The sequence below is a fragment of the Camelus dromedarius genome, chromosome 1 (assembly GCF_036321535.1).
Source record: "Camelus dromedarius isolate mCamDro1 chromosome 1, mCamDro1.pat, whole genome shotgun sequence".
NCBI lineage: Eukaryota > Metazoa > Chordata > Mammalia > Artiodactyla > Camelidae > Camelus > Camelus dromedarius.
Genome location: NC_087436.1, coordinates 121,931,879 through 121,953,009, shown reverse-complemented (window position 1 = coordinate 121,953,009; position 21,131 = coordinate 121,931,879). Strand labels below are relative to the sequence as shown.

Here is a 21,131-nt window from a genome sequence, read left to right as displayed (position 1 = left end):
TTGCTCTTCTGCCACCTTTAGCAGGTCCCCTCCCAGTCCAGGATTGCTGCCTAAATTCCTGCCATTACCTCCTGAGTCCAGGCAGCAGGATGAAAAAGAGAAGAAGGATAGGCCCCTTTCTTTCAAGGAGATTTTCTGGAAGTCTCGAACTCTTCTACCTCTGGACATACCCAGATGGCCAGGAAGACTAGGAAATGTCATCTTTCGATTGGGCAGCAGTAGACCCAACTAAAAATTGAGGGTTTGTTACTCAGGAGGAAAGGAAGAGTGGAGATTGAAAAGCAACCAGCAAAAACTGCCACATGGGTCTGTGCTTTAAGCAAAGCCATCAGAGCATGACTTAGCAGAAATCCTTAGGAGACTAGCTTTAATCAAAATAAAAAGCCAGGAAAAGAATAAATTTTAATTAACACACATTTGGGAATCTGTGTAAATGAAGCCTCTCTAGTGATTGAGCGTGTTGAACTGGTTTGTGTCTGATGGAATTTAAATCTCCTCATATAATCTTGTTTCTGTCTATAAAGGATGTGCTAAGAAAAGAAGCTTTGGTCCAGCTCACCTTTAGAGTTTCCTTAAACATGAGAGTCCAGGTCCCTCTCCCTGTTAAGTCCTGATTAGTGGAGTTAAAATCAATATTTAAAAAAAAACAATAAGCTTGGAGATTAAATCTCACTTCCCACCTATGTGGTTTTACACCATTAAAATGAAGCTGAGGTGCTAAAAACACACATCAGAATGGGATGAACTTCAATTCCTGTTTCTCCCCAGAGCCGTGACTATCTTGACTAAGATCATGGGTTCATTTCTGTGGGAATGCAGAACTCGCGTGCCGCTTCCCAGTGCCCACCAGCACGGGCAGCTCCCTGTGCCGGGTGTGGCCCATGTGGGGCCTTCTGCCCCAGCACTGCAGGGAGCAGGGTTCAGGCCCAGCCCCCACGGCCCCTCTCTGCCTCTTCCACAGGCCTGTCCACTCACTGCTTCCGGTCCCTTCCATCCAGGCCCCTCTCGATGGCGGGGGACATGGGCTGCCCTCTTGCTCCTCCTTGACTTGCACCATCACCAAAGGGCCCCTAGGATCATCCGTTCTTCAGCATGTTCCAGCTCCAGTCCAGGAGGGGAGGGCAGAGAAGCCCTCCCGCCCCGGGTGCAGCTCCCACCGCGCACACACGCGCGCACACACACACTCACACACATGCACACACGCACACACGCACATGATCCACTCTCACCGTGTGCAGCAGGTGCAGAAGGCTTCCTCTGGGCAGAGCCGCTTTCAGAGCAGATGCTGGAAGGTGGCTCGAGGCCGGGCCCCATACCAGGGCAGCACCCTGCATGACCGCAGTGCATTGGGGAAGAGGAGAAAAAACTCCATCCTTAACACTGTTTCCATAAAAACAGACTTTTTGCCTCGGTTCAGGGTTTTCCTTGTGAGCCCTGGAGTGCATGACTGTTACTTCCTTTTAGCATCTTGGGTGGGAGGTGCCTCTCTCACACAGTACGGCTTGCCCCTGAGATGTTATCTGGATCCTGCGGAGTGGGTGCGGGGAGGACTTTGGAACCCAGCCTGGGCCCCAGGGGCTCCCACAGGCAGAAAACCCTCCTTGGGGATGAGAAGGCTGACCTCCCACCCTGACCTCTGGCTCAGGGCAGATCCGTTCTCTTCCATGTTAACTTGGGGCATTTATTATTCTCCAATTAAATGAGATAATGAAACTGAACTCTGTTGACCTCTAGGATCTGTGGAAGCCAAGGCTTAGAAAAGCACAGGATCTTCGGGCAGGTCTGTCTCTTTCAGGTTGAAATACAAGCGCCCTTTAGGGTACTTGATCCTTTTGTGTATTTTTATAGTTTTTAATTAATTCCACAGACAATTTTGTGCCAGCTCTGGGGTAGGGGTGGGGAATCAGAGGTGGGGAGGCGGGGCCCCGCACCAGGGGCCCCAGTGGTGTCAGGGGAGTTTGGACAACTTCTAAGGAGGCACTGAGAAGCTAAGAGAGAAGGAAGGAAGGCTTCACAGGTCGTGATATTTGAATCAAGTGTTTAGGGATGTCTAGGAGCTCAGCAGGGAGAGGAGCAGGGTGAGTATTTGAGGTTCTGGAGACGCGTGTGCTGCAGCTTCCAAGCCAGTGAGAAGCCCAGCGGGCAGGGCAGGCGGGACACAGGGCAGGCGGGTGGACGAAGGGGGCCCAGGGGCTGCGGCCCTGGGGTCGGCGTGCTGAGGAGGCCCCCCGGGTCCTGCAGCAGCCGAGAACCTCGGGGGTGTGCTGGTGATGGCTGGAGTGGAAGGAGGCTCCACGGACCAGAGACCGCCCCTCCCACAGCCTTCCCCATGTCAGAGGGCGGCACCGTCACCTCCCCCCCCACCAAACGAGGCCGGGCCGGGGTCCTGGTGGTGCCCGCCACTGGCTTGCTCAGTACCAGTGGCTCACACACACTTCGGGGCGAGAACTGATATACAAATGGGAAGTCTCAGGCACCCACGTGAGCCATTGTGGGTCAACAGTCAGCCTGGTTTCTGTAGAACCCATCTTTGAAGCCACTGACTCTTCTGAGACTTGGTCCCCAGGGCCAGCCCTCCGCACCAGGGCTTCAAGCCAGTTTCAGTGCCATTTCCAAGTTCCAAGAGGCCTTTCTTCTGGCCTCATTCAGGAGAAGCTCCTGCCGGCCTTTGTGTCCATGCACAGCCAGGGCTGGGCCCCAGTCAGGCCTCCGTGGCTGGGTGGTGCAGGGGCCCAGGTGTGCAGCCGCAGAGGCGTGGGGATGCAGACCCTGGGCTGACAGGCAGGCGGCTGCGTTGCTTGCTCTCCTGTCTCTGACCAGGGCAGGAGTCAGAGCCTCCAGTAAATCCTCGGGGAACGGGGACATGCCAGGTGCAGAGCTCACTCCTCCTAGAACCTCTGTCCCCTGTGCTCTGGCGCCCTTGGCCTGCCGCCCACTGTCACCTTCCTGGAAAATCTCCGGCTTCCCAGTCCCAGGCCTGCCCGTTTCTGGGCTCACTCCTCGGACCGGGTGCAGGGCCCCCCCATCTGCACAGCCAACATTCTTCCAGGTTGGAGCCGGGTGCCGGCACCCTGGTGCCCAAAGCTACTCTGCACCCCTACCTGCCCCCCCAGAAGCACGCGGGCGCCCTGGGGCCTGTCCGTCCCTGCTGCCCTTGGGTTTTTCTCCTACTTTCTAACCGTCGTCTTTTTCTGCTCTCTGGGAGGTTTCCTCAGCTCCATCTTCTGCCTCTTCTATTTATATCCTCAGTTCTGCTGTCGTATTTTAATTTCCAAGAACTCTCTCTTTCCTGCAGATGTCTCTCAGCTGCCATCTCTCTCGCCATCCCTCGGAGGTGGCGCAGTCGTCTGTTTCTGGGTTTTTCCTGCTGTATATTGTCTGCTTTCTCTTGCTTCCTTTTTGCTAGTTTTTGTTTCTGGGTTTTGTGTGAGAGGCTCTCTGCAGTGTCTGGTGGCATTTGGCTCTCATTGTCTTTACAGAGATAGGGGGTGGTGGGGACTCGGCCAATGGACTGTGATTCACTGAGACCGGCCATCTCCCTGGTGACCCCAGTGTCAGTGTATGTAGCTTTTGTCTTGTCACTCAGTCTCCAGCCTGGAGGGTCTAGGTCTGGGTGCTGCTGTCCAGAGTCCCTGCAGCTTGTGGGGTAAAGAAGAGGTGCCCTCGCCGTCTCCAGGGCCCTAGGCCTGGCTTTGCCAATGGCCGGTGCCCAGGAGGGCCAGAGCATGGTGACCCAGGGGAGCTGCTCAGTCAGCATAGACCAAGGGGGGGCAGGGAAGGGAGCCCCAGGGACCTGGCCACCAGCTCTGAGGACAATTTGGGGGTCACCTATTAGAACCAGTTCCTGAGGTCCCAGGCATCCCCTAGGCAGCTTCTCCAGGGTCTGCCAAAGAAGGGCTCTGAGCACACCAGTCTCCTTGGGCTGTTTCTGGAATGTTCAGGCCTGGCCCTTACTGGCTGTGCAGCTCTCTGGGTGCTGGTGACCTTGTCTTTAAAATGGGGGAGGTTGAGCCTGGCGACCCGAGGGTTCTCATTGCCTCAAACTTTTGTGATTAGGTCCCCCTGTCCCTGTGAGCAGGGCCTGGTCGGTAGCCAGTCACCAAAGCCCAGCTGGGCTGAGGGGCTCTCAGAGGCCGACTCACAAGGTGCCTCCCTTCTCCGGGCTTGCCCCTCCTGGGGGCCATCCCCACCCGCGCACAGTGTAGGGCTTGGGGGCAGGTGGGGGCAGCCTGGGAGTCTCCAGAGGGCATGGCGGAGAGGCCCGGGGCTGCGGGTGAGTGGGAGCCTGGGGGCGGACTCCCCAGGCCTGGACCACAGGCAGCAGAGGCCGGCGGGGATGCAGTCCAGGAGGCGGGCCTGGGCTTACCGCAGCCAGGGCCCCCCGCTTCCCTCCAGCAGTGCACGCCGCACAAGGTCCCAGGCTCCCCGGTGGGCTTCCTGTCAGTTTGGTGAGGGTCCTTCATCGCCTGCCGAGCTGACGGCCTGGGGGGCGTGACCTGTCACGGTTTGCTTTTAGGGCCCCGCCTGGGAAGATGGCCTGCTACGGGAAGTGCATTGAAACTGTGATCAAGCAACTGGACCAGTTTAAACCTGAGAAGGACAGTCCTGAGCAGTTCCTGGAGACCGTGTCCACCTCCCTGCAGGTAGGGCCGGCGCAGTGGCCCCGGGCGGGTGGGGAGGCTGCGGCAGTGGCGCCTGTCCTGGGCTGTCGCGACTCTGGGAAGCAGCTTCGGTACGTCCCCATCAACTGCTGCCCTTCCTGCTGACGAGAGGTCAAGGCGAGGCTCTCGCCAGCCAAAGGCCCACGTCCCAGCTTCACTGAGCCACGAGGGTGCTGGCAGTGTTTCCACAGGAGCCCTTCAGGCAGAGGCCCTCTTGGCCTCGGGAGGCCTTCCTGGCACCCAGAATGTGCATCAGGCTCCTCTCGTGAGAAGACGCACTGGCCCTGTAGCTGGGGATGCATCTACGCGGTCGTACCAGCCGCCACTGAAAGCAGACGTGTCAGCCTAGACGCGCCTCCCTCCCCTCCCTCCACTCTGTGTGAGGCGCAGGGCCTGGTCCATGGCAGCGAGGCCCACACCTGGAAGGGCACTCAGCCCTTGTTCCTGTGCCCCGGGGGGGTCCCTGTCCTTCTGTCCCACTTCAAGCACAGACAGAGAGACCCTGAGTTGAAGGCCCTGGCACCGGAGCAGAGCACCGCCCTCTCAGGTCTGTCCTGCCCTAACACCTGAGAGGCCCCCCATGACCTGACCCTCATCCGTCTGTCTGTCCGTCCACCCACCCATCGAAGGCAGGTGTCTTGGGAGCAGGAGGATGCAGCGCAGGGGTCCCGCTTTCAAGACTCTGTGGTGTGGGCCCCACTGGGGCTTCCAGAGGAGGCCAAGTCCACCCAGGGAAGCGCTCGGGGGCTGCGCACTGGCCTGCTGCCCCCCAGCGCTCCTGACCCGCACCCGCTGGAGGGAGGGGCTGCTGTCACTAATGCGTTAGTTGCAGGATGTTCGCCTTTAATTGCCAGCTGCAGCCTTCCCCTTGCTTTTGTTTAACAGGGCCTGTGGGAGCAGCTTTGCTGGCCCCCAGGGACGTGGCTGTGGTCAGGCCCCACCCCAGCGCCCCATTACCTGGAGGGTGTGGCCTCTGCTGTGCCCTCCGGCCACAGATGGACCCACCTTCCCTTCCTCCTTCAGCTGCCACCTTGTGGTTCAGTAGCTGAAAGACCTAGCAGGGACGGGGCGGGTGGTCACTGTCCTGTGGAGGGGCCAGCGCCCTGGGCCATGCGCACCGAGGCTGGAGGGTTCTGGAAACCAAAGCCTCACGTGTGGGAGAAAGCCGGAACCACTGACCCAATCCCTGCTCCCCAGTGTCGCTCAGGAAAGGCTGTCTCTGCCAGTGGAGCCCGGCAGTTAGCAAGGACTGGGGGTTGGGGGACTCCGGTGTGGCACTCCTCTCCCCCATTCCTCTGCACCCCACTTCTCATACTCTTCCCTGAGACCCTAAGTGTTTGGGGGAAATGATGAACACAGCCAAGGGCCAAGCCCATCCACAGTGCTTCTCTTTCCCCCGCAGACTGGGCTTGCCCAGCTCAGTGCACCCCAACCCCTGCAGGCCTGCCTGCTCCCCACCTGCAGCCTGGCCCCTTTGGCTGCTCCCTCTGTCTGTCCCACCTCTCTCCCCTCAGTGGGTCTTTTCCACTTTCCCAACAGCCACAAGTGTTGTTAGTTCTCCCATCCTAAAAAAATAAAAAAGCCTCTCAACTCCCATCCCTGCGTCGCCCACGGTTTGGCCCAGCTCAGCACTGAGCTGGTCCCCCAGCCCAGAGGGGAAGGGGCTGTGGGGAGGGTGGGTGGGAAACGAGAGGGGGCTTGTGCGAGAGGCCAGGGAAAAGCACAGGTGGGCAGGGGCCTAGAAACAGCAGCCCGGGTCCCTGCTGGAAGGCAGCAGTGGCCAAGTCCCAGAAAGTCTGTTTCACTTTCTAGCCAATCGTGTCAGAGACAACCTGGGCTCAGGAAATAGATTTTTAAATTTTTTTAAATACCTGATGTAGTGACATCAAAGATCCAAAACCCAAACGGTTCAGAATGGTGTCCATGGGGTTCCCCCCCCCCCCCACAGCCTCCCAGAGGACACGCAGAGTCCAGCACCCTGCGGTTCCTTCCCGGGACTGCCTGGGCCTTGCTTGCACAGGCAGCGGATCTGGCAAAAAGCGTGTCTAAACTATATAAATTTTATGCATCAAAGTTGTATGTAATTATATTTAATTTTTGAAATATTTTACTAGGTGGGAGCACATTGTGACACAATCCTGCACTTTGCTTTTTTCACTTAAAAAGATTTCATGGGAATTGTTCCATGTTCTTATCTTAAAGCTTAACTGTCATAACCATCCCTTGTTGGTGGGTTCACAGTTGTTTCCAATCCTTAACTGTTACAAACTGGCCCACTTGTCCCTCTGTACCTGGGCAGGTGCGCCTTGGGTCAAGTCCCAGAGTACTGGCCCTCGTGATTTCACAAGATTGCCAGTTAACCCTTGAGGGAGGTCTACATACTGACAGTCTCCCCGGCAGGTGAGGGGTGCTTTTTCCCCTTATAGCCTGCTGACGTAGGGTGCTAGCAAGGGTTTTTAATCTTTGACAATCAAATAGGTGGAAAGGCGTTTGATGTAGTTATAATCAGCATTTCCCTTGTTATATTTTCACACATTTCAAAGCAATATATATTTCTTTTTCTGAACTGTCTGCTTGGACATTTATCTGTTAGGAAACAGTGTTTGGCTATAACAACACCAGAAAATCAGTGGCTCAAAGAAATTAGAGGTAATTTTGCTCACATAAGAAGTAGTCTGCAGACAGGGAGTCCAGAGTGGGTTCACCCTTTGCCTTGTAGTCCCAAAATGGCTGGCCTACCTCCAGCACTGCATCTACATCCCAGGTGAGAAGAGGAGAAAGGCAAACAGCGTAAGGCAGGTGCCAACTGAATCTGCCTAGCTTTCAAGGAGCTTTCTTGGAGGCCACACCTAGCAAACTGCCATTACATTTCATTGATCAGAGGCATGTGCCACATGGTCCATCAGCAAGGGGGAAGAGAAAGTTTCAGCTGGGCACATCACCTTCCCCAACATGACAGCATTCTTCAGTTAGGCAGGAAGGAAGGGAGAAGGGATTGTGTGGGCACCTGGCAGACTCAGTTTCCTATTTTCCTACTTTTCTAACTGACTTCAGTCTTCGCACTGCTGGTGAGCAGGAGGCCCTAGGTACTGGGATATGAGTTACGAATCTGTGTTGTGGCAAAACCAGCGTCCAGGTCCCCTCCCTGCCCTGGACCAGCTCTGCCCTGACCCTGTGGTTCCAGCAGACAAGCTTGGTCTGGGAACTCAGTGACTCCGGTAGGAGGCACTACTGGTTACAGAAAGCTGGCAGCTTTGTGGGCTTCTGGTGCCCCTGTCCACAGGCCCAGCCCCTCCCCAGGACTTCCCATGAGACCCTTATCAGGGTGCTTGCTGCTCTGCCTGGGGCCTGGCCAGATCCCCAGACTCAGGAGCCCTGAACTTGACCAAGGCCCAAGACTGTATCAGAAACTCAGAAGCCCCTTGGGTAGTAACACTCTGACCTCAGTGACTGAGGCTGGCCCAGACTCAGGGGCCGGCTCTGGCACTGGGGCCTCACAGTGCGACCCAGGCCTTGCCCTGCCTCCTCTGGGAGAGAGTTCCCCCTAGCCCAGCCCCAAGAGCCCTCTGCTGGCCCAGCCAAACGATCTGGTGTAGGGTTTGGTGCCCTCTGATCCCCAAGTCAGTCCCAGGCCCTGTGACCAGCTGGGCTGCCCTTCCCAGTGGTGAGGAAGGCCATGGGCCTGGCCCCATACACGGGCCCAGGGTGTCACTTATTGCCTGGCTCTGTGCCTTCCAGGACCCCTGGCCTAGTGCAGCCCTGCCTGACCTCCTCTCCTCGGGGCGGATGGCATCCAGGCTTGTAGCCGCAGCGCAAGGCTCTGACCTCATTAAAACAATACACTCACACTTCCCGAACACAGACGTTTAAATTAACGAGAAGTGGAATTGCTGCTGTCCGAGCCCTGGAGGCAGAGGAGCCGTGGGCAGGCGTCCTGCAAAGTCATGCAGCCTCGGCTCAGGCCCTGCTGACTCAGGGCGTCCTCCGTGCCAGCCCTGCTGACTCCCTGCTTCCCGCCTGCCTGCTCCCCAACCCCTGGGCTTCCTTTGACAAAACAGGGGACTGGGGCCCAGCTGGGGCGGGTGCCCTCTGCTGTGGGCACAGCCCAGGGGTGAGAGGAGCCTGGGAGAGAACTGAAATAGGGGCCTGGTTACTGAGAACAGAGCTGACCCTTAGCAAGGGCCCCCCCATCTCCTGCCTGTGCTCCAAGGAAGGAGCCCCCACTCTGTGCCCAGCCTGCACTCAGGGGACGTCATGGGAAGCAGGGCGCTCCATCCCCTCTCTTGTGAGCACCCAGGTGACAGTGTAGCAGAGAAGGGGCAATAAACCACCAGAGTGTGCTGCCCATCAAGTGGGCCAGGCCGTGTCTGACCCTGAGGGGTGGTTAGGGATGCCTCCCGGGGCAGGTGACATCTGAGCAAAGACCTGATGGGAGTAGGGGAGCAGGTGTGCAGGGAAAACCATCGCAGAGAGAGGGAGCGGCCAGCATGGAGGCCCTGACGGGGCATCCCACATGTTGGAGAAAAAGAGGGAGGCCGGTGTGGCTGGAGTGGAGCCAAGGTTGGGTGAGGACTCAGAGGGAGCTGGACCGTGCTGCCGCTCAAGGATTCTTCTTCTGGAAGGTACTGAGGAAGGATGGACATGATCTGACTTTCATTTTAAAAGAATTGCTTGGCAGCTGGCTGAAGTGAGAATACACTGAGGAGGGGCAGGAGGGGAAGCGGGAGAGCCGCTGGGACCTGGGCCTGGGGACAGTGTGGGCGAGGGAGGGGCGTCCCAGGCTCGGCCGGGGCCCTGGGGGCAGGGGTTGTGTTTGCTGAGGTGAGAAGGCTGGAGGGGCAGATGTGGGCACAGCCCAGGCGATCAGCACCAGATGTCCCAGTGGACAGTCGGGCAGGAGCAGGAGGAGTTTTCGCGGGTATGGGAGGGCTGGCCAGGGGCGCCTGTTTCAGCCTTGATGCTGGGTGAGGTCACCCAGAGGGCAAGTGCTGGTTGGAGCAGCCATGGAGCCTGGGGGCGAGGGTTGTCGCAGGAGGATGTCATCCCCAGGTCAGGTAGGGTCCCCACAGGAGCCCAGAAGCCACTCCAGGCTGTGGAAGGAGCAAGGGATTTAAGACAGCGAGAGCTGAGCTGTGGGGAGGGCTGAGACTGGATGCCTGGGCAGCCTCGGCTCTCCCGAGTGCCTGCCGTGGTCCTGGGCTGAGGGAGCCCTGCCGGGCACAGCTGCCCACTGCCCTCCGGGGGCCTCTCCTCTGCCGAGATGAGGGGGTGTCCTTCGCCTCCTGTCTCTCCTGCAGGCGCATCTCACCAGCAGAACCACACTGCCCAGAACCCTGGGGGCGAGTGGCTGGAGAAGGCAGCGCTCAGGCCTCCAACCTCCATGGGACAGTATGTGGGCATTGCACTCACACACCTGGGGCCGGGGCTCCAGGAGGACCTGGGCTTGGCCAGGACCCATCATGTGATCTCTTTACACTGTTGTTTTCTTAGCGTGAAAACAAGAGAAGAAATCACAAAGGACAACTTCTATATTCTCTATATGCCAAAAAATATTTTACACAAATTTAAAAGGCAAACTGCAAGCTCACGACAAATAACTATTCATTAATGACCATGTTAATTGCCTTAATATACCAAGAGCTCCCAAAATGATTAGGAAAAATATTATCCCAATAAAAAAAATTAGCCAAGAATATAAATTGATACTTCACAGAAGAGAAATACAAATTAATACCCAGTAAATGTATGAAAATTTCATGGATAATGAAAAATCCAAAAGAAAGCAATGAGATACCGAAATTTATCTAATAGATTGGCCAAAAAAATGGCAGGGGGAGGATGCTGCCCGCAGGAGTTTATTTTGATGTGTTTTACATCTGATGGGATCCTGGTCTACATTTTCAGTTTTACGCTGTTTTAACAGTTTTATTCTGTCATCTTATTGTGAGTTCTCCAGGATATCATCATGTTGGTGGTGGCCAACTCATCCATGAGACAGACAGGTCAGATTCGACCAGTGATTCCCTCTGTTCATGTTTAGGCTGTTAACACTCCCACCGCGGCATGTACCGCTGCCCTGAACTTCCTGCACGTGGATGTTTCCTGCCTTTTGTATGGTTTCCTTAGATTCTCGGAAGTGTGATGACTGGATTAAAGTGTATGGAAAATATAAGGTTCAGGAAACATACTTCCAAATTGCTTTTGGGAAAGACTCCACACCCTCGACCCCCACCAGCCTCACTCACTGCTACTCTGACAACGTTCGATGTTCTTTTTGCTGACAGTGAAAAATGTAATCACTTTTTTGAGTAGGTAACACGTGACACACACAGGTTACAAACCCCAAAGTGTGTCAAAAAGTAAGTGAAGAGGTCAGTCTTCTCTGATGCTACCCTCCCCTAAAGATTTTCTTTGCTTGGTTTTTTTTTTCTTTTTGTAATTTTTAAAATCATTCCTTTGAAAAGCTTTATAGGAACTTTTTTATTGTGGTAATTAAAATACACGACATAAAATTTACCATCTTAACTATTCTCGTGTGTACAGTTCAGTGGCATGAAGCACGTTCATGCTGTGAACATCACCAGCGTCCATCTCTAGAACATTCTCATCTTCAGGAACTGAAACTCTGTCCCCCTCCACCCCCGCAACCCCTGGCGACATCCATTCTACTTTCCGTCCTGGGCATCTGACTCCTCCAGGGGCCTCACGTGCTGGAGTCACACAGGGTATCTCTTCTGGGGTTATCTCCGCGTCATTTCCGTGTTTATTTCTGTCCTTGCCCCCACCTCCCTATCACTGCCTGGGAGGGCCTGAGGGGCCGGTCCCGCGCAGGAGCTTTCCCCAGCACGCGGGGCGCCCACACCTGGAGGCTGCGGTCCCCTCTCGGGCTGTTTCTCTTCCAGACTCTGAGTCCCCAGAAGCAGGCGTTCATCCTGGAGATTCTGTCCGGGTGCCTGGAGTACCGGAAGCTGCTGACCATCGTGGTGGACGCCTTCTACTTGCGGGACGGCCGGCTCTGCCTGTGGGCCGACTACAGCCTCTTTGAGGGTAGGTGCCCGCAGACAGCCACATAGCGGGAGCCCACGCGTCCCCGCGGGCCAGGCGCTCACCTCCTTGTCAGCCGCAGACTCTCCAGAGCAACGGTGACCTCCTGGGGCACACGCGATGTCTAGGTGGTCCTTCCCTCACCAGTTCCTTGCGGCTGTCTCCTGAGTGGGTGGACAGGGGATGGACTCCCCCCCTTACCGACGTGGAGACGGACTCCAGGCACATTGACGGCCACGCCCTGCTGCCCACGTCTGGAGCCCCAGCCCCCGGGAGGCCAGCCTGGGGGAAATGACAAACCTTTATCATCGGCTGAGCTCTTGACCCCACAGCTCTGAGGATTTATGGCCGGCCTTATGGCCAGGGTCTGGACTGTCCTGATAGGGATTAAATAGGAGGAGGTGTCTCTGCCCAGGCTTCCTGCCAGCCATCTGCCCTCATGGGGCGTGGTGACCATGCGGGCAGGTGGCCAGTGCCCCCATGGGGAGGGTGGCCCAGCCCCTGACCCCACATAGGCTTCAGTGCCCGTCCAGCAGGGGAGGGAATGGGACTGAGGGGGCTTGGAGACTGAACTGGGTGCCCCTTCACCCCCTCGCCCAGGGACATCCAAGTTCTAGTTGACAATTCAGCCTCAGAATTATCAATCTGAAATCCAGAGAAGTTTTGGAATTTCTGAAAATGTATCGCACGAGACCCTGCACGTGGAAGCTCTTTAAAGGCACGGGTCCCGCCCACTGAGACACGTCGCTTGTGCTGCAGTGTCACCTTGGTTGTTCCCACATGGGCCCTGATGAGCTTTTTGCCTCTGGTTATGCGCCCTGACTGAGGTGGGCGCCTTGGGCTCTGCTTTGCTGCACCTGCAGCGTACTTGTTGGACCCTTAGCCTCTGTCTGACTCCCCCAAGATCAAACGCGAGGGGCCCAGGGAAGGGGACCTCAGTGCCCCCGTGGGACGCGCCCTCCTCCCCACCCGCGCCCTTGTCCACAGTGATCTGCTACCTGGCCACCTTCCAGCTGGAGAAGCTCGGCCTTCAGCTCTTCCGTGACATCGTCAAGTCCCAGCCTGTCCACAAAGTGTGCAAGGTGAGCCCCTCCTGCCCCAGTTCTGTCCTCAAACCCAAGGTCAAAGGCCGGTCCCGTCTGGCGCTGACCTCTCACCTTTCTGGCTCATTGTAAGGAGAGGAACTGCTGGGGTTATCTTGTGTTTGAAACAAACCGCTGCCAGCGTGCTTTCTGTGCCTGGGGAGTTTGGTTTCCATTCCTCGGGGTCCCAGTGGGTGGAGACTGCTGGATGTCAACTGCCAGCCAGGGCGGGGTCCCTGCCCATCTAGGGCCTGGGTCTCTGGGGCCTTCTCAGACTCCTCAGACTCACGGCCAGACCCCAGGCTCGTGGCAGCCCCTCCCCTCCAGGAAGGGCTGGGCAGTTTTAAGGGGGCCAAGGGGCAGGGGCTGAGGATTGGCACGCTCCTGGAGGGGACTGCAGAGCCCACCTCACTGTCCTGCCTGGGGCCACATCTGTGGCTGCCTGCTTACCTTTGTGAAAAGCTGGGATACCCAGACCTCAGGGCCGGCAGGACCGTGAACGAGCCTGTGGCCCACTGCCCTTTGCTGGCCACTCCCAGAAGTGTGTGCCGTGGGACAGGCCCTTTCTCCGCCCGCAGTGCCCAGGGGCAGGTCGATCCTATAGGCACTCGTCCCATGGTTGAGGAAACTGAGGCACAGAGAGGTTCGGTAACTTGCCCAACATCACACAGCAAGTGAGCAGACAACGACTGGCTCCTCTTCCTCACTCAGCTTGGGGGTCAGTCACCAGACCAGGACAGTGGCTCCCGGGAGAACAGCAGGCAGATCTCAGGCCCCAGAAGTGCTGTGGGGCCTTTCTGAAAGGGAGCTGCAAGTGGTTCAGGCGGGGTGGGGGTGGAAGCCTCGCCATCGCCCCCGCCTGGGGAAGGGGAGACCCCAGAGATCTAGGACTGGCGGCTCACACAGTACCGCCCCCCGCAGGTGACCTGGGGCAGCATGTGATTTTTAACTATGTGTTCTCCTGTCTACACATAAGCGTAAGCAATTCACAGTGGGTAGATATGTGCATGGTTCTCTTAAGCAAAGTCTTCGCCTCATGACAGCATTTTATGACAGGTGTTTGGAGACCGCCCTGGGGTCGGCTGCCCTGGCTCAGGGCGCCTGCACTTGGTTTACACTCTGTTTTCAGTCTTGAAATTCTTAGTGATTGTTGAGCAAGGGACCCATGTGTCATCTTGCACTGGGTCCCACAGCGGTGGTGTTGGCCCTGCACTGGCCTCTGCCTGCAGATTCTGGAGGGGCCGGCTTGGGACCCGGTGGACAGCTGCACATGCCAGTGCAGGGCCTCCAGGGCTGGTGCCTGGGCGTCTGGCTCCCTGGAGACTTTCTGGAAGAAGATGCACGGAAACGGCCCACACCAACTCCCATGGGAGCTGGGAGCTGCAGGGATGGGGCGAGACAGCCTGTACCCCATGTGCCGCACGCCACACCCTGGCCGGTGATGGCAGTCCCGTTAAGGCCCACCTGCCTCAGGGCTCCAGGGGAGAGATCAGCCTGGGCCCCAGAGACAGGGAGCAGGCTGCTGGGGTCAGGACAGCTGCCCTGTGGCCTCCCCAGGGAGACCCCCGCAGACTGCACCCTGGATGTCATCACCACTGTGGTCGGCAGTGACGTGTTGGTGTGTGCAGTGTGCCCAGTCTGGTGGGCCGGCACCCTCAGCTGTGGTCTCTGTGGGAGACAGTGCTGTATGTGGCTGAAGCTGGCCCATCCTTCTGGAGGGACCAGTCTTGGGACAGCACCTGGATAGGGGCTGGCAATCCTGCTGCCTCCAAAGACCCCCAAACTCGCATGCTGGAATCCCCCAGTTGGCTGGAGTACCCACCCTGGAGCCCCACTCCTGTCCCATCCCGTGCCCTGGTGGGGCTACCTCCACCACACCCCCAGCGCAGATGGTGGCCTCATTTTGGAGAGCCCTGTGCACAGGCGGTGGGGGGTGGTATGTCCCTGGCTGGGGGCCAGCAGTCCAGCTGTGCTGATGGGGGGTGGGGGTGGGGATGGAGGGGTGTCCCGAGTAGGAGTGGGCTGGGAGTAGTAGAGACTCCAGGGCCCAACTCCAGGGGGCCGACTACCGCCTCCAGACAGGACGTGGGAGTAGGGCTGGGAGACGGAGATGACCTGGGGGGCTGGGAGGGAGGTGATGGGGCTGTGGCGCTGGATGAGGGGCTGGGACAGCCTAAGCCCGCAGGCCGGTGCTGGGTGAAGCAGGCAGCTGTCCCTCTATCCCCGCCAAGAACTCTGCAGAAGGAGGGTGTGGGCCCTCCAGGTGCTGGGGAGCTGGCTGCAGCACAGGGTCCCCTCCAGTGGGGTGTGTCCTGCCCTGCCTGGCAGTGAGGGTGCAGGCTCCCCAGACCTGGAGGCCCACACCCCCGACCTCCTGCCCGGCCTGCTGTGGGCAGCTGTCTCCTCGTGGGCCATTTGCCGCAGCCAGTCCCTCAGCACTGACTCTCCCTGCGGGGGTGCTGGGGGCTTCGCCAGCCAGGTCTGGGCCTGAGCCCTGCGGCTCCCTCCTCCCCCAGTTCCTCAGGTTCTTCTTCAACCCCCTGAACCTTGGCTCATGGATCAAGGACGAGTGGAGCCTCGTGTACGAGACCGCCTACGTGAGGGAGAACTGGATCAACCCCCTGACGAGGTGGGCAGGGCGGGCTTCTCCCAGAGGCCCAGGGCGAGCTCCACAGCCAGCAGACAGCTAGCAGCCCACAGGGCCTGATGGCCAGAGGTGGTGCGGGGACCAGGCAGGTCAGCGGGGCGAGAGCTGGCCCCTTCTGTTCTGGAGCCCGCTGGCTATGCAGGGGCATGTGACAGTGCCACCTTGCTGGGGCCCTTCCTCGGCCTCTCTGCAGATCTCAGCGAGCAGAGTAGGGGCGGGGTGGGGAGCTGAGGCAACCATGCAGCTGCTGTGGATTCAGGCCTGCATCTCCCCCCGGCAGCCCCCAGGGCACCATCCATGGGCCTCTCACCCCAGCGCTGCCCTCACTGCCTTGCCCTGCCTCCCACAACAGGCTTGGGCACACGCTGGTTTTCCTGGTGCAGGCCAGGACCCCTGGGCAGAAGGACCAGCACTGGGGAGAGGCCCACTGGGGCGGGGTGCAGCTGCCCCTCCCCGTTGTTTCCCTTTGATGGTGGTGAGGGGCCTCCTTGCCTTCCTGGGGACAGACAGGCTGTTTGGGCACAAGCAGACCCCTCAGGTGCTAGCTGTGTGCACAAGGCCCGGAGGCCCAGAAAAGGCGGAAAGCCTTTGTGTAGGAGAGGGTAGGGGGGTGTCCCTCAGAGCTGCCCCTTCACCAGAGGGAAGCGGCCTCACCCCTGCCGGGCTGGACTCGCTTTCTGTCCCCAGAGCTGCCACCTGTTGCCTGAGCCTCCAAGGCCCGTGTCCCAGCCCACCCCACCACCCCATAAGCAGCCCTCCCCGCTCCCTCCATGACCAGGCCCATCACAGACCTGTCCCTTCCCCAACCCACCCCTCGCGGGACCCCACTCCTCACTGGCCCACAGCCATGCCCTTTCTCCCCCAGTGGCATGGTCCTCGAGCTGGGGCAGGAGCTGCCTCCCCAGGGGAGCCCCATAGGAAGGGACACTGGCCAAGTTGGTGACGGTGGGCTGTGTCCACTCAGGGTGTGGAGGCCTAGTTGGGAGCCTAGACCTTGGGGCAGCCCAGTAGGGCCCTTCCCAAACCCCTGCTCCAAGGCACCCCCACCTCAAGACACTGAGACTCTCCTGCTGTCCCGCCCCACCTGTCACCAACAGTGCAGCTCCAGGAATCTTCCTTTGGAATTGCCAGCCTCCTCCCCGCTCCTGCCTTCCTTCCTCTGTGCCATCTGCTCAGGCCCACATTAGCTCCATGTCCCCAGCTGCTGCTCGTCCTCAGAGCCCCCAGATCCCTGCAGCGGGGCTCTGCCCTGGCCCTGCCTCCCAGCTCCCCACTCCCTAGGACAGTGATGCCGCTGGGCCTCCATTTCCTTGTCTGCACTCGGGGAGCATGGGTATATCCACCCTGGGGTGTGGTTGGCATATTGGTTCATCATTGCCCCACCTGGAGGCAAATTCAGGCTCCCAGGGGTCCTTCAGGTCCCAGGGGGCCATACCCTTGCTGACCTGCCTAGGAAGTTACCCTAAGTGGCTGCTCCCACCTTTGCCTTCAAGGTGGCAGCCGGAGGTCCAGGAACTGATCAACCAGCTGCAGGGACTGTTGACCAATCAGTCCCCTCTTTCAAAGACCAAGGCCAAAGTCACAGAGCCCAAGGAGTTCAACCTGACGGCCCCCAGGCCCCGCACCATTCCAGTGCCTGAGCCAGTCCCTGAGGTGGCCAAGACAAAGCCAGTAAGTGTGGGCGATGGCAGCGGGCACCAGCCATCCAAGCCAGGAGAGTGGGGGCTGGGCTCTTCCCAGGGCCGAGGGTGCACTGAACCAGACCAAGAGCATTCGATGGCCCTATCCAACCCACCTCGCCCCGCAGAGAGGGAAGCCTAGCTGCCCAGAACCTGCCAGGTGGACGCCTGAGCTGCACGTGCTGAGGTCTGCTCCGCAGGCCTGGAGAGATGCTGTCGGGCTGCAGGACTCAGACCTTCTGGACTTGGCACTTGGAGCCCACTTTTAACCCTGTTGCAACATATTGCTCCCTCCCTGTGTGTGTGTGTGTGTGTGTGTGGACCACACTGTACTCTTCCGTTCTCTTTAAGCCTCGAGGGTGACCCCAGCACGCAGGCTTGTCCCCACCCCAGGGCTCTGCATGTCTGTCCCATCTGCCTGGAGCCTCTTCCTGTACCTCTCCCTCCCTCTGCCTTGCTGACTTCTCCTGTCAGTCAGGATGCTTTGTGTTACAAGTAACAGACAAAAAGCAGCTCATTCTGGCTTTGACAGTAGAGAACTGGCTGACTTTCATGGCTGAAGTAGGATAGGCTTCAGGCATAGTTTGATCAGGGTTGTAGGTCTGCTTCTCTGTGACTCTCTTCACCCTAGTCCCCTCTGAGGGTCAACTTTACCTTTGGGCTAACTTCCCTCATTGTAGCAAGACATCCAGGCCTCACACCCACACTCTATACCATCCTGGGCAGGAGAAGACATCTAGGGCCAAGAATTCTGTGAAAGTATGACAAGAACAACTTAGGGTTTCATGTCTGCCCTTGAACTGATCACCATGACTGGGGGTGTGGTGTTCGGACTGGTCCTGGGCTCTACCCTCAGCACCTGTGGTGGATTCAGCTTCCCAGAACCAATCTGATTCCCCAGCAGAACTAAAGACAATATGGAGGGTAAGGGGGTGGTGCTGGGAAGTTCCAGGTTCCCAGCCCATCCCACCACCTGTCAGGTCTCATTATGACCTGTCTTCCCAGAGAGGCCTTTCATGAACCTCTCACCTGTATGAGGTCCCTCACTTAATTTCATTCTCATTGGCCCAGATCCTTTTCTTTGTAGCATCGATTAGGTTTTATAGTTGTTCAGTAGTTTGTGGGTCTGTTTATCAGCTGTCTCTTTTACCAGATCTTGTCCATCCTATTTGTCCCATGTTCCCAATACCTGCCACAGACCTGGCTCAGAGCAGACCCTTGAAAAACACCTGTTGGATGGATAGATGCATGGGTGGGTAATGGGTGGATGAGTGGATGGATAACAAGATGGATGGGTGGGTAGATGGATGGATGGATAAATTATGGGTGGGTGGGTGGGTAGATGGATGAATGGATGATGGATGGATGAATGGATGAATGGATGGTGTGTGAGTGGATGGATGATCATGTGGATGGATGGATGGGCAGATGGACAGAAGGATGATAAACGGGCCTTGTTCCTGAGCAATCCCACAGTTACTCAGTCTGTACGATCCTCAGCATTTGTGACACCAGCTCCTCAGGGCTAAGTGTGTTTATCTCAAGTCATTCTACCAGCTGCATCTCTTTCCCTCACTGCCCCACTTCTTAGCTGCGTGCCTCCCAGCACGAGCTGTGAGATATTGGCAGACCATCACCTCCCCTGGGGTCCACAGATGGCTGTGCTGGAGCCACAAGCTATTCCCCACCCCCCTGCCCTGCTCCGTGCCCAGGGCCCTCTTCCCCTCGTGAGTTGAGGGCTCACTCCAATTCACTCACTCAGCAGTTACATGTGCAATGCCCAGGCCCTGTGCCTTCAGGGAGCATGCATTCCAGGGGGACTCAGAGAAAAAACAGGATAAGTAAAACGTATGGTGTGTTGGTGATAAATGATAAGGAGAAAGAATACCTCTGGGAAAGGGGATGAGGCATGTTGGAGGGGTTGCGTGGAGCTCTGGGTGGCGTGGCCAGGAAAGCCTCTTGACAGGCACCATGGAGTAAAGAACAGGAAAAATGAGCCAGTGAGCCATGGGTTTGTCTGGGGAACAAGCAAAGCACGTGCAAAGTCCCTGGGGGCAGTGCCATTCCTCCCCCAAGGGTTCGAGAGCAGCCAGGAAGGGAAGGAGGGGATGGGAGGGGAGATGCTGAGGAAGCAGAGAGACAGGACACACACTGAGGCAGGCTTATAGGGTCCTCTGTCTGCTGTGACAGAGGAGAGAGGTGAAAGGTGGTTTTTGGAGATGTCTTGAAGCAGGTAGACAGCTTCTGGGGTGGACAGGGCTGTGAGAGACAGGTGCAGAGGAGGGCACTGAGGCAGACCCTGAGGACTTGATATGGGCCAGAAATGGGCGGCAGTCGGGGTCAGCAAGGCTAGGGCAGGGGAGGGTTTTTGGAAGATGAGGGTTTCAGGTTGGGACAGGAGTTTCCTACGGACTGTTAGACATGCAGGAGAGAGAGCCCAGAGTTAGGAGCCTGGAGTTCAGGCATTTCCAGGCTGGCTCTGCCCCACCCACCTCCAAGAACGCTACTCTCTCCAGGCTGCCAAGGGTCCCCCCTTGACTGGACCCCAGGCATGTCTCAGCCCTGCTACAGCCCCTCTGCTTCAGGGGCAGCTCAATTTTCTGAGTCCCTGACACTCCCCCAGCCTCACCCATCCCTCCAGCCACTCCTCCTCCATCCCCTGCGCAGCCAGCAGTCCTCTACCTGTCCCTCCAGTGTCCAGTGGGCCTGGGCTTTTGCTTGGCCACCATCCTTCTGGCTGCTGGCCTGACGTCCTTCCGTCTCCTCCGTGGATGATGCCAGCACCTGGCGGGGCCCAGTCAGAGCTCAGTGGCTTCCCTTCCAGCCCCGCTTCTCCTGGCGCGGGCACCCCCCCCCCGCCCTCCACCACGTCCAGCGGGCCGCCAGCCCCTCACTTCTACCCACCCCTCCAAATTGCAGCCGCCCACCTTGAGCTCTTCCTCCCGCTACCCCACCAGGTCCCCAGGAGCACCTACCAGCCGCCCAAGGAGCAGCATTTACTGGAGATGACCAAGAGATACAACCGCTGGAAAGCAGAGGTGGCTTCCAAGAGACCCCGTGGGGGTTGGGGGTGGTGGAGGTACGGAGTGAGGAGGAGGAGTGGGGGGGAGCTGGTCTGTGCCTCTGCAGCCCAGGGGCCCCCCCGGCAGCGTGGCCGGTGGGGCTGGAGCGGCTTGTTGCTTCATGCAGGAGCTGCTGCTGAGGGCCAACATCGAGGAGAGGCAGTGTGCCGCGTCCAGGGCCTGGGGGGCGCCCCCGCTGCAGGTGAGGCCCAGCCTTCCACGCCCGGGCTGGTCTCCACGGTGGCATTTTCTCATGTGGTAGCCGAGCTCCTCCCTGCGCCGGGTCAGGCCGCTGAGGGTCGGGTCCCAGTGCCACCAGGACGGTGCTTGGGGCCAGGCTGAATGCTGCCAGGGCAGGCAGGCGATCTCCCTCTTTGGGTGTTTCCAGGTTTTCCATACTAAGCATTTAGTATCTCCATAAGAAAAACCCCAAGCTGTGTTTGTCAATCAAGAAAGTCAGGGAGCAGGACAAAGAGAGCCCTTCTGGGTGGATGTGGGGCGGGTGCACACTCCGGAGGGGCTAGCCCGGCCCCGGCCTCCCCACCTGGGCCCTACCGGCTGCAGCGGACAGGCAGGCCAGGGGAGTGGGCACCTGGCTCAGTAGCAGCATGCCCTGGGAGTGATGGCTGAGTTCCTGGGGGTGCCTTTTGCCAGCTGCTCCCTGCACCATGGCTGTGGTGCCCACCCTGGGGGTGTCAACAGAGCAGCAGCAGGGAGCAGACAGACTCAGGGAGCAGCCCAGGAGAGGTCAGGGGACTGGCCCTAGGGCAGCGGAGGAGATGGTCCCTGAGCCCTGAGGCTCCAGCCCCTCGCTGGGCACTGCTGTCCCTGGCCGGGCAGGCCCTGCACCTTCCCAGCCCCTACCTGGGTGGCTGGAGGGCCTTGACGGACAGAGGTGCTGCCTTGCGGACCCAGTGCAGGGGGCAGGCCAGGCTGGAACACATGGATGGGCAGCT

General features: G+C 58.4%; 1 protein-coding gene across 3 annotated transcripts in view; it reads left to right on the top strand.

The window, feature by feature from the left end:
• Nucleotides 1-21,131, top strand: part of CFAP99 (cilia and flagella associated protein 99) — a 33,096-nt gene that overhangs the window by 1,790 nt on the left and 10,175 nt on the right. For all 3 annotated transcript variants that reach the window (XM_031438786.2, XM_031438762.2, XM_031438797.2), the window contains exons 2-8: nt 4,517-4,643; nt 11,564-11,708; nt 12,693-12,787; nt 15,304-15,416; nt 16,928-17,105; nt 20,071-20,151; nt 20,303-20,377. In XM_031438786.2, coding sequence (XP_031294646.1) covers nt 4,533-4,643; nt 11,564-11,708; nt 12,693-12,787; nt 15,304-15,416; nt 16,928-17,105; nt 20,071-20,151; nt 20,303-20,377 — 798 coding nt within the window. In that variant the 5' untranslated portion in view covers nt 4,517-4,532. The remainder of the gene's footprint in view (nt 1-4,516; nt 4,644-11,563; nt 11,709-12,692; nt 12,788-15,303; nt 15,417-16,927; nt 17,106-20,070; nt 20,152-20,302; nt 20,378-21,131) is intronic.